The sequence below is a fragment of the Mytilus trossulus genome, chromosome 4 (assembly GCF_036588685.1).
Source record: "Mytilus trossulus isolate FHL-02 chromosome 4, PNRI_Mtr1.1.1.hap1, whole genome shotgun sequence".
NCBI classification, from domain to species: Eukaryota; Metazoa; Mollusca; class Bivalvia; order Mytilida; family Mytilidae; genus Mytilus; species Mytilus trossulus.
Genome location: NC_086376.1, coordinates 60,288,020 through 60,306,834, shown reverse-complemented (window position 1 = coordinate 60,306,834; position 18,815 = coordinate 60,288,020). Strand labels below are relative to the sequence as shown.

Here is an 18,815-nt window from a genome sequence, read left to right as displayed (position 1 = left end):
TGAGTTTTGGATGTGTCTATGGGCCACTCGATATCTATCGGCCGGAAGTCAGAGGAAATTTCCCGGAACGTCTTGAAAGTTTTCGGTCATTTATACATGCAGGTCTTAACAGGTCGTTATCAAGTCTTTGATATGGTCCCTTGATAGCCCTTGACGATGCAATTATATTTGTTTTAAAACAACTACTGTACACTGTGTGTATCTAGGTCAATTGTAAACGTGGTAGTGTCTGTTGTCTCGATAACATGTAAACTAATTATGTTTGAAGATTGAACCACGAGATACTGTGTATTTCATCAAACTTACGAGAGAGAATATTCTGGTTAAAATATTAATATTAGATCGGAAAACAGAAAGATAATATTCTTATCAAATTTATTTAATTCAATCCGAATCAAAGAAGTAAATATAAAATATATACTATATTTATGTTTCTAAAGAAACTAACAAATTGAATGATTGAAATCAGAATGTTTTCAGAGTTGCAATTAAGAAATAAGTATTTTATATGACAAGATAAGATGCTTTGGTATTTTAAAATATTTATTTGTACAGGAAGCATAAAAATTAAATCTTAGTAAATTCTTTGATTCTACAAAAAAAAATGTTTATACACAATGATTCTACGTTAATTATTTCATACCATTTTGTTATTTGGGTTTTATGAGATTTTTTTGGTGTATTATAATATATGGATAATACGGAAAATAAGATAAATTTTTAAATATTAAAATTTTAAACGGTCGTGAATTAAAATACTTTTCAATACGTAAAGCAGGATTTTAAATTTTTATTCATTGTGTTGACCAACTATCCTACACGTCTTGATTCTTTCACATTATACTCAGTTTGCTTTATAATCTGGATACATTTATTTTATCTATCATATCTTTATATTTTGTTCTAGTAACAGATGTTGTATGCGGTGAAACCTGTGGCATGCAATTGATTTGGGACCTCTTATAACATGTACATGTATAGAGACTTATTTTTGTCTCATATAAACATCTAAAATTTTAAGGATTTCCTGATTTAACTTAAATCAATTCAAATATTATACAGGGAAACTTAGTTTTGCCGAAGAATTTCTTAATTCAGAAGTTAATGAATACCTTTACACACTTTCAAGAACAATCAATTTATATAAAAAGGTATGTAGATATAAAAAGAAACCAGAATCAAAACGATATTCGCCAGACACGAGTAAAGTCTACAAGAAAAGTATCAGTGACGCTCGAATGAAAAAAGTTACTAGTAAAAGGATTAATACATTACAAAGTTAAGGAATCTACTCTTTGGGTAGACAAATTGAATCCTTAGCTTTTCGAAAAGGTCAAAGTTTATAATAGGACAGGGACTCAAATATAGAAACAAAATAGAAACAACTCGAGGTCAGAATACCGTTATTAATGATGACTGTGCTTGAAAGTGCTCTTTCTGTCGTGTCCTGTATTTAGATATCAAAAACGAACATAAGCTTTCACGAGTGAATTTAATAGTATTGCATGCAAGTAATATTTTAGCGCACGAAATAGTAAATAGAAAGCATCTCTCTGATATTCAGGAAAATCTAATAGTTGAATTCGAATGTTAAACGGCCTACATTAAATGTATTGACTCCGGAATCATTGACATTTTATCCGGAATTTTTGAGAACGAAACCAATAGTGTGCTTTTGAAATGTGATCTATAAGCATAAATTTATATTGCGAAAGGTTTTTGCAATTTGCATAAATCGTCCGGTTAGTAGAAATTAGGATTTGCCAAAGGGTTATAATCGGAACAATTATGTACATTCCCAAATAATAAATAAAACAGTCGAGCTTTAAAAAAAATAGTCAAATAGAAGCTGTAAATATATACTTTCATCTGGATTCTTCTACTCAGAGTCAATTATTTCAATTAAAAAGCAAACGCAAATTCAGCAACAATCTTTTGGTGACCCGGCAGTCAGCGGTCTTAGGTTCATGTATTGCTTTTCTTTTTTAAAAGAAAGCAACTTGTTTTAATATTTCTACATCTTCAGATTATGGAGTTTACTGACAACTCCAGATTTACCACTTCGTACCCAACATAGCTTAGATATTGATGAAATAACAGATGATGAGATTAAAGACATACCAGAAAAATCTTTGGAAATTGGTAAAGCATCCAGTGAAGATTATATTTGTCATTAAATGCTGAAATATGTGTGTACCTTTAAGATTTATATTTAATTGTTCAATGAGAACTTCCAAGTTGCTGGAAAGATGCTAATGTTTAAGTTTTTTTTTAAAAGGGGATAAATCGATGGGTTCAAACTATCATCCTATTGCATGGTCAGTTTTTGAAAGAATAGTTTATAAACTTATTTTTAATTTCATTTTTCATTTTTCATTTTTTCACTTAGGTCTGAACACAAGCTATTGTATAAATTCCATTCAGGTTTACGGCGTTCCTGGTCATTCAACATTTCATCAAATGATTGAGATTTATCACAACATTTGTTTAGCTATGGACGATATATAAAGATTTTTTGTGATATATCGAAAGCCGTTTGATCGACTCTGGCATAAAGATACCGGTCTATGAGAAAAAAATCAAAACTTAATTATGGCATAAAAGGCAACTTATTGGTTGGATTGAAAATTGTTAAAATTCAGAATCTGCATTTGGAACATTAAAAGCAGGTGTGCCCTAAGGCTCAGTACTTAGGTCTGTATTATTTCTGATGTTTATAAAAATGACATAGCAGATGAAATTAAATGTTTAGTTAGAATTTTTGCCCATGACAGGTGAACTTATTCTTTGAATAATGCTTAAGATATAGAAAGGAGATTACATAAGGATCTAGAAACATCAAATTAATGATTGGTCAAAACAATGGCTTGTAGTATTTAATCCTTAGAAAAAAAGAATATATGGTCTTTAATTTCCATAAGGATTCACAGCCTATTAATTTGAAATTTAATGGACAATTTATTAAAAGGGTTGATGACCACAAACATTTGGGTGTTACTTTTTCTAATAATTGCATTTGGTCAGTACATATAGATAACATTGCTGTAGTGACACTAAACAATTTTTTGTTCTAAGAAAATGGAAATATATTCTTAACAGAAACAATCTTAATAAGATATATCTTGCATATATACTTCCACTTTTAGAATATGCATGCGAGCTATATGGGATAGATGTTGTGTTATAGATTCTGAAAAAAAAATGAGCGCTTGCAGTTTGAGGCAGCCAGAAATATTCCTGGGTGTCCGCCATTTGCAAGTATAGAATCCCTACTTTTTTTTTTACACTGGATGAAAAACTTTGAGTTCTAGAAGAAATAGACGTAAATTATGTTTATTTCTTAAAATATACAATATTAATGTTCCAGAATATCTTATGGATTGTATCTCGAATTATACAGATGATAATTATTATACATGTAATACTAGAAACCGTTCTCACTATAGAGTACCGAGATGTAGGTTGGACACATTTTCTATATCTGTTTTCCTTCTTCAATTCGTGCATGGAATTTATTACCAGTTAGATATTAGATCCATACAATCACCTCCAAATTTCAAAAACACCATCCGGAGAAATATTTCATTTTTGGTACCTAAATATTATTTCATTGGAAACAGGATGGAAAATATACTACAAACAAAATTACGACACAGATGTCCGTTAAAAAAGAGTTATAATTTAGTAAATGACCCAAGTTGTGAATGTGGGCGTCCATTAGTAGATTCGATTCACTTTTTCTAAGAATGTCCACCCTACATAAGCTCTTTAAAAACATTCAAGGGGGCATTAAGGGGCCAGCTGAAGGACGCCTCCGGATGCGGGAATTTCTCTCTTCATTGAAGACCTGTTGGTGACCTTCTGCTGTTGTCTGCTCTATGGTTGGGTTGTTGTCTCTTTGTCACATTCCACATTTCCATTCTCAATTTTAACACTTAGCTGCTATCTCCATAGAACATATTTTATTTGGAACAGACGAAATAAGCGTTGAACAAAACACAATCCGTTTCAGAAATGTACATAGTTTTATACGCCATACAAAAAGATTCTTTGAATAAATATTGCTGTATCTTAAAATGTACTCGTATTCAACTGTTATACTGTTTAAACATAATATAGCTATTGTATATATTTTCCATATACAGTACTGAAATATATAATTGCTGTCATCTTGAAATTTTGTATAGTGTACTTATATGGAGAGGATTATCTTAAGTTGCTATAACTTGTAATCAATCCTATTGTAAATTTAGACAATAAAATATGCTGAAACTAAACTAACTACATTTTCTTATTGGACAACGCAATTTTACATAGATTTTAACGCTAATTTTATGAAGTTTAGTTTTCATTTTAAAAGTAACTAAACGGCTGTTTTACGAATTCATGGTTCAAAAATAAAATTTATATATATATATATATATATATATATATATATAGTTTTAAATAGTTATCTTGATGACGACAATTCTATCGTTTCAAATGATAGTTTTATTGAGGAAAACAAATTTCCAGACCTTGATCAATCCGAGTCAGCCTCTGTTTCTGCACAAATAAATGATACTGTTCCACGACAGATAGCGAAGGCGAAACTATCCCTCAACTATTTAACATAGCTGCAGTCCCAGATATGCCTGTAATATTACCGTCATTTCCTAATGATTGCTAAATATGGATAAATTGGCTAAATGTAGCGCAGAATAATGCTCAGCGGTTTTTAGCAGAATTTTAATATTATGCATTATTTCACGACCTAGCCGAGCAGGAAAAACGCCAAATAGCAGCTTTTCACATACATCTGAAAGGACCCGCACTTACATGGTTCAATTCTTTAAGCGATGAGTCAAAACAGTCTTGGCAAAATACTTGTAAAATATTAAAGATAAATACATAAATCTTAATTTACATAGCGCCGCTGTAATAATGTAGAGCGAATTATTTCAAAGTTTGGTCTTTTCCCCTGGTCAGTCGCTCGAGGATTATTATAGTCAGTACACGATAATCGTCTGGCAATACTTGACCACCGTTAGATATTCTTTCACGATCATTTCTCCCGAATGACACCTGTGATAATGTAAATTGTTTCCTGGAATAAATCATAGATTAGTGAATTTACTTGTATATTTCTTTAACAACAATACTATACAATTAATGTCTTTTGATGAGGTAAATGTGCGGTTTTATAGACTTTTGAAAAAATGATATTCACTGAGGCCGACAGCCGAAGTCGGAAGATCAGTTTTTCAAAAGTCAATTAAACCCCATATTCACCGAAACAAAAGACAATAATTGTTTTATTCCATATTCCGAGAGAAGAAAATGTATTTAATGTTAAACATATACCAAAACAAATTGTACATGAAATATTTTACAATAAATAAATTTGGTGTTTTTACTGTGTTCTGATTGGTTAAAATTATTAGTTTTATTTTCAATGTTGTTAATTTGATAACGACACGCCCACTCTGACGTTGTGTAATATATGTGGGAGAAAATCGGACACGGAAAGGGCTTGAATTATTCGAGTTACAGAAACCCTCCTACGACAAAATAAAAATAGGCACTGGCTACGGTTACATGGAAATGTAACAATAATAAAAATATTATTGTTACATTGGAGACTAATTTCCGGAATGCAAAGTTAGGCGAGGAAACGATTAATTACAAATGTAACAATAAATACTGAGGCTACGGTTACATTATTAATGTTTTCACCCTAAACAAAATTGGTTCAAAGTATAATGACAGTAATACGAGCAGGTGTTCAGTTAAATACTTTTTAAAAGTGAAACCATTGAACTATATTTTTCGCCTTTGACACTCATAATCTTGAGTATAATATCTTTAAGAACATCAAATTAATACGTAAAACTATCATCAAGTTATACACTATTTGTTGAATAATAATATTTATTATCAATTATCAGTATTACAAGTATTGTTTAGTACAAATGAAAGAATTAAGCAATAAAACTAGTACTAAAGAAGATATCAGTTTAATCAAATCTAGCGTACATTGCTGTTTTTCATGTAACAATAACGTAATGTAACCGTAGCCTCAGTAATTATTGTTACATTCGTAATTACACAGGTCCTTTCCCAACTATGCATTCCTTCCTAAATTTTACTTTATGCATAAATTTATACTTGCATGGATATTTCATTGATATTCAACTTGTTTGCATTGGATTTACTATTCTATTTCCCGCAGAATATTCTAACAGAAATTGTTCAGTGTCCGTAAGCATACGGAGTGGTAAAACTATCAACAATCTCGTCAAATTCGTCAGATTTGTCATTGCCGATATTTATATGGGACGTCCTAAAATTATACTCAATGCGCACTTTAATGAAATAGTTGCAACTTGACGTTTAACTATAAACAAAATCAATCAACCGACATAATAGATTCCAAGAAGAGAACCTCGTATACTTTTTTATTAAATCATTGTAAATAGTACAAATGAATTCAGACATGTCAGTGTTGGTACGGATTCGTTGGTACTTTGATGATGTGGCATAATAGTTTTATTTTACACATACACCATCATGAACTCCTATATATGATGTGACTGTTATTATGAATAAAGAGATGAAATTCTGACATTCTCAATTTATTCAGAATATTTTTTGCATTAATAGTTCAAATATTATTGATTACGTGAGAAGCCATTAAGGCGCTCTGTACAATGGTATGCGGGTATATAGATTTGCAAATAAAAGTGCACATATGATCAGTTTTGGTCAAATAGTTTTGTTTTCCATTAGTCAGCATGAGGTATTTAAATTTAGAAATTTTGTTACGTATCAATATTTTGAATAAAAGTAGGACACGCTGGTACCCTAAATTTATGCAAACAAATATTTGTTGTTATTAAATTGCAATATTGCTATCCATTGTCATGATTATATTATACATTGATTCCTGACGTAAAAAATATGGCTGATTAATACTATGCGGGTACGTCATGGTGTATATAGATTTACAAATTAAAGTGCACATATGGTCAGTTTTGGTAATGCGGTCAAATAATTTTGTTGTACAAGTCAGCTTGAGGTATCAAAACTACTGAAATTTTGTTACGTATCAATATTTTGAATAAAAGGAGGACATGCTGGTATCCTAAATTTATGCGAACAAAAAAATTGTTGTTATTATGTTGTAATTTTGCTGTCCATTGTCATGATTGTATTATACATTAAATCCTGACATAAAAAAAATGACTGATTTACTGTCCGTGTACATGTATATAGATTTTCAAATTAAAGTGCACATATGGTCAGTTTTGGTGGATGTGGTCAAATAATTTTGTTGTACAAGTCAACTGGAGGTATCAAAACAACTGAAATTTTGTTATGTATCAATATTTTGAATAAAATGAGGACATGCTGGTATCCTAAATTTATGCGAACAAAAATTCGTTGTTATTATATTGCAATATTGCTGTCCATTGTCATGATTGTATTATACATTGAATCCTGACATAAAAAATATGGCTGATTTACTATGCGGGTATATAGATTTACAAATTAAAGTGCATATATGGTCAGTTTTGGTGGATGTGGTCAAATAATTTTGTTGTTCAAGTCAACTGGAGGCATCAAATTACTGAAATTTTGTTACGTATCAGTATTTTAAGTGAAAAGAGGACATGCTGGCACCCTTACTACAGGCAAACAAAAATGTGTTGTTATTATATTGCAATATTGCTGTCCATTGTCATGATTGTATTATACATTGAATCCTGATAATAAAAATAAGGCTGATTTACTATGCTGCTATATAGATTTACAATTTAATATTCACATATGGTCAGTTTTGGTAATGCGGTCAAATAATTTTGTTGTACAAGGCAACTGGAGGTATCAATTCTACTGAAATTTTATTACGTATCAATATTTTGAATTAAATGAGGACATGCTGGTATCCTAAATTTATGCGAACCAAAATTTTTTCTTATTATATTGCAATTTTGCTGTCCATTGTCATGATTGTATTATACATTGAATCCTGACATAAAAAATATGGCTGATTTACTATGCGTGTATATAGATTTACAAATTAAAGTGCATATATGGTCAGTTTTGGTGGATGCGGTCAAATAATTTTGTTGTACAAGTTAACTGGAGGCATCAAAACTACTGAAATTTTGTTACGTATCAGTATTTTGAGTAAAAAGAGGACATGCTGGCACCCCTAATTTAGGCGACCAAAAATTTGTAGTCATTATTTAAATGAATTAAACTATTGCTGATTGTGGCTGCAAAGTTCAAGGATGTATAACTAACAAGGACGTATACACCTAACATCAGATATACTTCTTTTCAAAAATATACATAATATGATTGAATTTGATCTCGGAATATATATATATTCAGTGCCTGTTATCATTGTAACCGAGATCGTTTTTATAATAGATAGATTGTCAGATCACAGATAAATTTGTGATACGTTCTGTGCGTACTTATTTTCAAATATTTGTATTTAATCCTGTTCATAAAACGGAAGTATTAATTTTCAAATTACTTTATTTTCGATGTTTAGCACAAGGATAATAGTTACGCTGAACGGTGCCCACTGGTCACCCTATAAATAGTACTCTTCTGTGTAGTAATATTGTAGTTCTAAAAATAGAAAACCAAAAATAGACAATTCTTCTTTCTATTTAGCAATACACCATAGATCTAGAGCCTGTCACCGTCTGTATTATCTGTAAGTAAAATTAACGTACTGAGCAATTGAATACAATGAATAACACAAACTTCAGTTTAATGAAGTTATTCAAAATATTTGTTTCATCCATTTTACATGATTTGTCATTTGTGATGACACGTTTTTTAAATGTTCGAATCACAGACTAGAAGGAAATCTTCTTTTTTTAGAAGTCCGCGGAAAATGTAGATAAGAGTGGTATGTATGCATTTAATGTATTGTATGAAAACATTTAATATGATGGCAACATACACTATGTTTATATAAAGCTGCAACTATCAATCTTTTTGAACTTAAAACTTGCAATCGTTTCTGGTAAAATGGCTACTTAGGCTTGATTGAACGAATCATTTTTTGTTTCATGATTACCTTACACAAATATATAATTAGATTACATGTGGTCATCTTAACCAGAAATAGGATTTGTTAACCTCTGTTGGCCTTGATATGCTAGAATGGGGTAACTTCTGGTCACCTTATGTAAATATTGGATTTGGTGACCTCTGGTCACCTTATGTAAATATTAGATTTGGTGATCTCTGGGATCTTATGTTAATATTGGATTTGGTTCCGTCTGGTCATCTTATGCAGATTTCAGATTTGGTTATCTCTGGTAATTAACATTTTCATACAACTAGTTGATGTTTTTCATATCATTTGTAAAAAGTTTGAGACAATCAAAGAAAAAGAGAAAAGAAGAAGAACAGGTTTGATATACATTATAGGTCAACAAGAATATAGAATATTATTTTATAAAGTTTGATATATCGATAAAACTTTACACAATGAACATTATCTTTCACGATCATCTACAAACAAATCTAAGAAAAATCCTTGATCTTTCAAATATTGCCAAGGACATGGACAGTTGATAATTTAGTCAATTTCTTCTTATCCTCATCAGACACTTTTGGATACATAAAATTGAATTTACTAATACAATTATCATATGTTTATCTTCTTTTTTCAGAAGTCGTCAGAAAATGTAGATGTGAGAGGTATGTATGCATTTAATTTATTGTAATAAACATTTAATATGATGGAAACACACAGAATGTTTATATAATGCTGCAACTATTCAACTATTATTCTTTTTGAACTTAATAATTGCAATCGTTTCTGGTAAAATGGCCACTCAGGCTTGATTGAACAAATAATTTTTTGTTTATTGATTACCTTACACAAATATTTATTTTGATTACACGTGGTCATCGTAACCGGACATGGGATTTGATAACCTCTAGTTGCCTTAGCATGCTAGAATGGGGAAACTTCTGTTCCCCTTATTCATATAACGGAATTGGTGACCTCTGATCACCTTTTGATAATATTGGCTTTGGTGACCTCTGGTCACCTTGTGTTAATATTGTATTTGGTAACCTCTGGTCACCTTATTCATATATTAGATTTGGTTACCTCTGGTCACCTTATTCATATTTTAGATTTGGTTACCTCTGGTCACCTTATTCATATTTTAGATTTGGTGACCTCTGGTCACCTTATGTTAATATTGGATTTGGTTATCTCTGGTCACCTTATGTTAATATTGGATTTGGTTATCTCTGGTCCCCCTATGTTTATATTGAATTTGGCTATCTCTGGTCACCTTATGTTTATATTGGATTTGGTTACCTCTGGTCACCTTATGTTAATTCTAGCTTTGGTTACATCTGGTCACCTTATGTTAATATTAGATTTGGTGACCTTTGGTCACCTTATGTTAATGATGGATTAGGTTACTTCTTGTCACCTTATTCATATATTAGATTTGGTGACCTCTGGTCACTTATGTTAATATTGGATTTGGTAATCTCTGGTCACCTTATGTTTATATTGGATTTGATTATCTCTGGTCCCCTTATGTGTATATTGGATTTGGCTATCTCTGGTCACCTTTTGTTTATATTTGATTTGGTAACCTCTGGTCACCTTATGTTAATTCTAGCTTTGGTTACCTCTGGTCACCTTATGTTAATTCTAGCTTTGGTTACCAGTCAGGGGCGTTACTTAAACAAGTTATTTTTTTTAATTTCTTATATAAGTAACTTTTTATTTTAAAAATAATAAAATTACTTAATAGAGTTATTTTAATTCTCAATAGAAACTTACACTAAATGTAGTTTTCATGATTTTAAACAACATTTTATATCATAAAATAAAGAATTTATCAGATTTGAGAGGAGTAAAGAGATAAAGGGTTACTTTGAAAATAATGACAAAAATATAACCTGAATAAGTTATTTTAAACATTTTCGAAAAAAATAGCAATAACACTTATCTAAGGCACATATTTAATTGATTTAGGTTACAAATTATAAATAACTTCAGGTCTTAATTAATTCACAAGTATCTATCTATTTATATCAGTCTACCTTCAAGATTTTAGAGGAAAATTATAATTTAATAGTCCCAAGAGAGGCCAATCTTTGACCCAGAAGCGTCGGTATGAAAGATAAGTGCGTCGGAAAGTTAATTAGTGTTTCAAAAGAATTAGTTTTTATATATCAAGGAAAAAATAACCAGATAACTGTGAAAATTATTTAAAGCTAGTAAAATCTGTATTCTTGGACACCTATAAAAATACTATTCAGAAAAATAACTTATATAAGTTATATTTAAATTAGCCTCGTTTTCAACATTACTTATTTAGGTAATTTTAATTGTTACTTGTTTAAGTAATGCCCCTTACTGGTTACCTCTGGTCACCTTATGTTAATATTAGATTTGGTGACCTTTGGTCACCTTATGTTATTAATGGATAAGGTTACTTCTTGTCACCTTATTCATATATTAGATTTGGTGACCTCTGGTCACTTATGTTAATATTGGATTTGGTAATCTCTGGTCACCTTATGTTTCTATTGGATTTGGTTATCTCTGGTCCCCTTATGTTTATATTGGATTTGGTGTACCTCGGTCACCTTATGTTAATTCTATCTTTGGTTACCTCTGGTCACCTTATGTTAATATTAGATTTGGTAACCTCTGGTCACTTTAGGTTAATATTGGATTTGGTTATCTCTGGTCATCTTATAATATAGATTCTAATATGACGTGCTTCTTTCGCTTTGTAAACAACACTGTGATAAAATTCTCGATATATCTATACTTAGCGCAGACTCCGTTGTGTACATAATAATGGCTGTTACAATATACTTCCCACGTAAATCAACATGTATTGAAACCTATTTGCAAACCCTTTGTCGATTTAATTGTTTAAAAAATTGCAATTCAGAAAAGACAAAATCACTTTTATTCATATTCGGATGCATAATAAAAAGAAGTTACGCATAAGAGCTCGGAGAAACCAACAAAATAAAAATAAAATAAAATCCCGCGAAAGTCTATTAATATTTTTGGCGCATTTAAGTCATTTCAAAACATGACGTCATACAAATGAAAACTCTAGAGTTGAACGTTTTCTGTTACGTTAACTATAGACATGTCGTTTACTATTGTATTAAAATTGATCATCAAGGTATGTTATGTTTGATTTTCTATTCTATTGCATTATTCGCATATGTACTGATTTCAGCAAGTCAACATGGCGGCTCATTGGCTATGAAATGTCAACTTTGGATTTGACGGTAGCTCACGGGAAAAAAACATATAAATCAACATGACAATTGTTGGTTTTGAGAATGAAACATATTTTTTGCAGCGGTTGTTCACGAAATAATCCGTGCAAGCTACGGATCTATTAAAATGATGAGCTTTATCTAACAGGGAGTAAAAAAGAACAGCCATACACACAGCTTTACCCACCCTCGCTTCAGTTTTTTTAATGATCGTATTTGTCCTATTAGAATCGAAATAATTCATGGAAGCCATAGATTATTGGAAATTTACACATGGCCTGGGCCGTGATATTCGTTGATTTTATCCCTCGCTAACGCTCAGGATAAAATTCGAATATCACGGCACAGGCCATGTGTAAATTTCCAATAATCTATGGCTTCCATGAATTATTTCTTAAATAGTATTACATGAATTTTAATATGCCTATAAAACTTAACACAATCTTAAGACATTATCTTTCATAATCATCTACAAACAAATATAAGAAAAATCCTTGACCTTGCAAACATTGCCAAGATCATTGGCAGTTGATAATTAAGTAAAATAATACTGATCCTCATAAGATAATTGAATTTACTAATACATTTATCATATATTTATATTCTTTTTTCAGAAGTCCTCAGAAAATGTAGATGAGAGTGGTATGTATGCATTTCATTTATTGTGTCAAACCTTTAATATAATGAAAACATACACTATGCTTATATAATGCTGCAAATATAATTCTTTTTAAACTTAAATCTTGCAATTGTTTCTGGTAAAATGGCCAATTAGGCTTGATTGAACAAATCATTTTTCTTGTTTCTTGATTACTTTACATAAATATTTAATATTGATTACATCTAAACAAGAAATGGGATTTGTTAACCTGTGGTGGCCTTAACATGCTAGAATGGGGTAACTTCTGGTCACCTCATTCATATATTGGATTTTGTGACATCTGGTCATCTTATGTTATTAGATTTGGTGACTTCTGGCCACCTTATGTTAATATTGGATTTGTTGACCTCTGGTCACCTTATGTTATTAGATTGGGTGACCTCTGGTCACCTTATGTTAATATTTGATTTGGTTACCTCTGGTCACCTAATGCTGATTTCAGATTTGGTTACCTCTGGTCATCAAAACATAAGTCATGTTATGTTTTTTTTTATCATTTGTAGGAATTGTAAGACATTCAAAGAAAATAAAAAAAAGAACAAGAACAGGTTTGATATGCATTACTGGTTCAGCAAGACTATATTTTATTGTATATTAGTCAATACACTTGATTCTCAAAGAAAACAGTTTTTGCTGGTTAAATTACATATATTGGTGATCTCGTTTTTTTTTAAAGCATTCATAGAGTAGTTACATGGTAGGTAAGGAATGGTGAATGGGTCGAAAGGAACATTCAAACTAAAATTTCAGAACAAACTGACAAAGCTTGGCCAAAAAATTAAAAAAGATTGAAATTCAAATTGCAATCATTATAATTCAATACAGAAAAAATAAAACTGAGCAACATAAACCCCACCAAAAATTGTAAGACAGTTTTTTAAGTTGTAAGAAATTTCATAACGGTGCCTAATATGTCTTATTACATATCTTTTTAAGCTTAACTGCAAGAAAAGATCACAACTGTATCTCACTTCAGTTCCAGGTGATGTTGAATATCAAGTTAAATGCTTTAACCGAGGCTCTTGTCGATAACGAATCAACCAAAAAGGCTGTTTTCCGAAAAATGAAAGGGACATCTGCCCCAAAAAAGGATGACAATGAAAAAACTAAGTTAGTGTTTGAGGGGAATTCAATTGTTCAGATTTTACGAACATTGGATCTATAATGGCTACAAAAGCAATCGTCTTCTTGACATCCTTATTACATACTAAAAGTATGGAATAAAATACACAAAAGAAAATGCAAACAACTAGATTAACATGAAATATATAAAACATACATTTTCCAAATACCATGATCATTATATATTCATTTTCTTAACAATCAATTATACACTGAGTATTCTCATCTATTTTTCAATAATTATTCTAGACTAAATTTGAAACAAAATTCAGTTCATAAATTCATAATCAAGTCTATAATGCAATCTATCTTTTTGCACTCGAGGTCTACAAATGTATTATATAGAAAATGAACAATTGTGTTAATTGCCAATGGAAATGATTCAAACACAAACATACTACCAGCTCTTCAAAAATAGATTTTGTTTGAATATAACTCTATGGACACGGGTAATATGCCAAAGAAAAAACAACCCGACCAAAACGTAAAAACAACTCAAGGTTGTGCAAGTTTCATATTTATCTGTGTACTAAATAATAAACTAATCAAAGCAAACTGACATGCAATCAATCATTTAAAAATTAATCGCATCGTTAGAATACGAACTATAAAATCATATACAATCTACTTCTTACAGGTCATAAACGTAAAACAATCCACACTACATTTTTATCGGAAAGCTAGGTAGAACAATTGATGTACAAATTACTATTTAATTTGGCCTTACAATTCGACTGGGTCCTATGTTTTATTGTAGATATGTATAACATTGCTATTCTCATTTATTTTTAAACGGTTTAACATGCTCTGTTTTATTGTAGCTAGGAAACATTTGAAATTATTGAATAAAATATTTGTTATTAATGACATAAATTAAGCATTATAGTACCAACATACTAAACATTTTAAAAAGAATATTTAAGTCAATTAAATACATTTTTGTAAAGTATTTTCTTTGTTCAGATTAAATTAGTCTTATTAAAACTAGAAGTCAGAATTAAAATAGTGTCATTATATAAAATAATGTAGGTAAAAAAATGTCCTGTAATAATAAAACTGCTGTATTAACTTATATTTGCAGAGAAATTATTGGCCATGTTATAGGCGAACTAAATAAAACAAATGTTAACAAGACAATTCATGGGAAAGTTTTTGAGGCCTTTTGGAAGACAATAGAGACAATGCTGCCAGGTAATGATTTATTAGACACATCACACGTATTATCTTAACTTCAAACATATTTGATCATTTGCTTAAACATATTACCTACTTTAGACAGCAAACAGACCTAGTCAAATGTATATATATATATAGCCAATTTATCTGTTTGACAAAATCTTCATTAGGAATAGGTATTAGTTATATTAAATTATATACATTTGGTAACCTCAGTATCTTTGCAAAACATATCAAGAGCAAACTGTATATGTCCTACTTTTAAAGCCTTTATGCACCAATGTAACATATAAATTTTTTGAATGAATATTAAGAAAAAGCAGTTTTTCCAAATCAGTATAATATTTCATTATTTTTGTCATTGAAATAGTTTACGAATGGATTCTTTCTTTCTGTGGTTCGATTTGAAACTGCCATCATCATTACCTTTACGCCTCTGTTTTTTTACAACACACTTTCAATACAATGTATACCATGGCTATTGGCAAAACATGTACATTTAAATGAGGTCAAATAAACAACTGATACATTTCCCAATCTGGACAAAACCTCTAGATCTGCGCCCTACAGTGAGGTCGATGTTCCTTTTAGACGCAATAAATTCAGCTAAATGAACATGCTTACACATCCCTAAAAAATAGGAGAGAATGGAACATAAATAACTGCATTATACCTATATGGTTTACTTTCAATTGTACAACCTTCAAACAAAACCACTAATGAACATTCAGTAAAGATTAACTTAAATTAAATCGCATTGTTTTAGAAAAATTGATGAGTCAAATGATTATTTGCACTTGTATAACCTGATGACGGTTATTGACGCCTTGTTGGAAGACAAAAACAATCAAAATCGAGGAGACTCTTAACCCAAAAGACATTCACAACAGTAAAAAAATAAAATAATAAACAACGCGAATTCCACTAAAAACCTGAAGTAGAATTAGATGCTCCAGAAGGCTAAGCATTTGTGGGACCATATACGGCACCCGCGAAATTAATAATCTTGATTTTAACAATTCTTATTTGATGGTGTACTTTTAAACATTGTTGAACTGACTTAAGATAATAAAAAAAACACATACCTCTTGTTGTTGCAGCTGGACAATTGCACGCTACATTGACAATGTCCACATTATAAATCGTCCCAAATGCTGTCTGTGATGGAACAGTGCATTATGTGGATGAAGTCCATTGCACCATTTGTTCAAGTTCTGCCTTGAGCATATTCTCTGCTGTCAATTTACTTTTGTCTTCCCTTTGTCCTCCCATATTTTTCAAGCGACTAATCTTTGCGAGTTCATCTAGATTGCTAAAATTACGATGTTTTTTTTTATTTGAACACATATTAATAAATTATTTCTTAAAAAATTGAATTCACAGTATTTAATAATCAATGTAATTGCATCTTTAATTGAAATTATCTTTCTAATTTCAGACGATTCAAGTGAACGATAAGAAGAACAGGATTGTGACAAATTTAAACTTACTTACTCATAAAACATAGTTACATTTACATGGAGTAAGATTATTAAGTCCTCTACTCTGCTATTGGCATACCCACCAAGGAAATGGTATTTCATGCCCAGGAAAAACCTGAAAATGACAAAATGTTATTGAGTTTGAATTTATGATTTATGTTTGAAGGAACAAATAGAAAGTACATAACATTTTAATGTGTATACATTTGAATGTTATAAGTAGCATTATATTTTTTGTTTTAATGTTTTCATACACATCAGGTTTTGCTAGACTACATTTTTCATTTGTCTGCTTTTATGTAATTATCGATTTGCATTGACGATTATGATTTTTGTATTAAATTTGCATAACCCTATAATGAAAGAACGGCAATAATCTCTCCGTATAGTTAAACAATTGTATAGTTTATATAATTTTAAGTCTTTGGTTACCCACGAAGAAGTAGGATATAGACAAAATGTAACACTTTTTATACTTCAGGTCATAAAAACAGAGACAGTTCAGTTTATCCCCAAAATAAAATATAATTAGTTACTATTATCAAATAGATAATGATTAGATGATGCTTAAAATTTCGATTTTGTAATATATAAGGTGTATAGTAATAAAATGTATTAATAACCTTTCAACTAAGTTATTTGTATCTTGATCTTAATGAAAAAATATGTCTTCCATAGTTGGCCCATCGACATCCCAACTTGTCAGTACACCAGTTGTCTAACAAGTAGTCTGTTATTTGTTTGGAAGGCATCTTCTCTTGCAGCATTTGAACTTTTTGAAAAGTATATTTGTTGATGAAAAATTATATTGACACATTTCTTTTGAGTATAGGAACAGAATCTATAGATTAAACACGCATGTACTCATAAGCATTGTACATTTATAGGTAAGATCTTCAAATCGCATCAAGCAACTCTTTGTACTTTTAAATTATTTTACTGATATAATTCAATAGAGATTCATTGCTATATGTTTTAGTGGGTTCTTTTTATCTTTTATCAACCAAAATTTATGTTTTTTGTAAGTGTCACTAGTTCATGAGATAAATATTATTATGTAAAATTATTTATCTAATATTCTTTGCCAAAATTCAACTGAAATTTGTGTTGACGTTAATTGTATTAAATTTGATATGCAGGAAAAGATGTTTCTTTAGATGAATCTTTCTTAGCATTGTCTATTGGTCAATTGTCAAATAACTATCACTGCAAGAATATGTGAATAATGTCATAGTTTAACCTGTAATTTTTACAGACAAATATATTAAAAGATATAATTGAATGGCCTTTATTTATTTTTTATATCCATATCAGATTTGGTCTTGACTCCGAATGATGTAACTAATTGTAAACAAATAACATGACGAAAATGAAGTGTTAATAAGCAATGATATTGAATTTGAATTATTGTCAACTTTGATACCCACAAACCTTGGACATAAATCAAATCCATGATTTTCAGCCGTAGTCTTCAGAGATCTCACAACTATTTTGACAACTTTATCAGTATCATTTGACGAGATATATTACAAAATATGAGTGCCCCGGCCTTGCTGTTCATCTCTTGCAAAAAGAGCATAGAATGAATAACCATAGACAGTTAAAAAAACATATGTTGTAAGTTTATTGTCACACAGTTAAACTTTTTTTTAAACGTATCAATATATTAAATTGAAATGTCCATGATTATATATAAGTATATACCTTTATATGTAGCATCTTAAACCACCACATTTTTTCCTAGTTTCATTATTCTTTTTCTTTGTGCTTCATTCTGGTAAATAATTACTAATGGTTATACCCCCCTACAATGTAAATGTTACATATTTATAAATGCCCATAAGTATGAGTATGAATTACATATTTTATGTTAAAATCATGTTCATATAATGGACGAGAAGACGACAAACTAGCTACATTGTACTTATATTAAATAACCTCAATTAAAACTGAAAAGACAAAAATGTAAACTCTATTGACAAAATATATGACGTGTGAACAAGTATAGCACTTAAAACAATCAAAGGGATAAAAAACGAAAATACAAAACATCTATATTATAAGAAGTCAGATATACGTTCAGT

The 18,815-nt window shown here is 30.2% G+C and overlaps 1 protein-coding gene across 1 annotated transcript; it reads left to right on the top strand.

Annotated features, from left to right (window-relative positions):
- Positions 1–12,155: 12,155 nt before the first annotated feature.
- On the top strand, positions 12,156–18,013 carry LOC134716711 (uncharacterized). Its single transcript, XM_063579715.1, has 6 exons — positions 12,156–12,191; positions 12,906–12,937; positions 13,456–13,500; positions 13,889–14,062; positions 15,156–15,265; positions 16,689–18,013. The coding sequence occupies exons 1-6, from the start codon at positions 12,156–12,158 to the stop codon at positions 16,706–16,708; spliced, it is 417 nt and encodes a 138-aa protein (XP_063435785.1). The 3' UTR covers positions 16,709–18,013.
- The last annotated feature ends 802 nt before the right edge of the window (positions 18,014–18,815 follow it).

Coding starts and splice junctions, on each gene's coding strand:
- LOC134716711 (XM_063579715.1), top strand. CDS start 12,156: ATGTCGTTTACTATTGTATTAAAATTGATCATCAAG. Junction 12,192..12,905: donor TATTAAAATTGATCATCAAG/GTATGTTATGTT, acceptor TTCTTTTTTCAG/AAGTCCTCAGAAAATGTAGA. Junction 12,938..13,455: donor AATGTAGATGAGAGTGGTAT/GTATGCATTTCA, acceptor TATCATTTGTAG/GAATTGTAAGACATTCAAAG.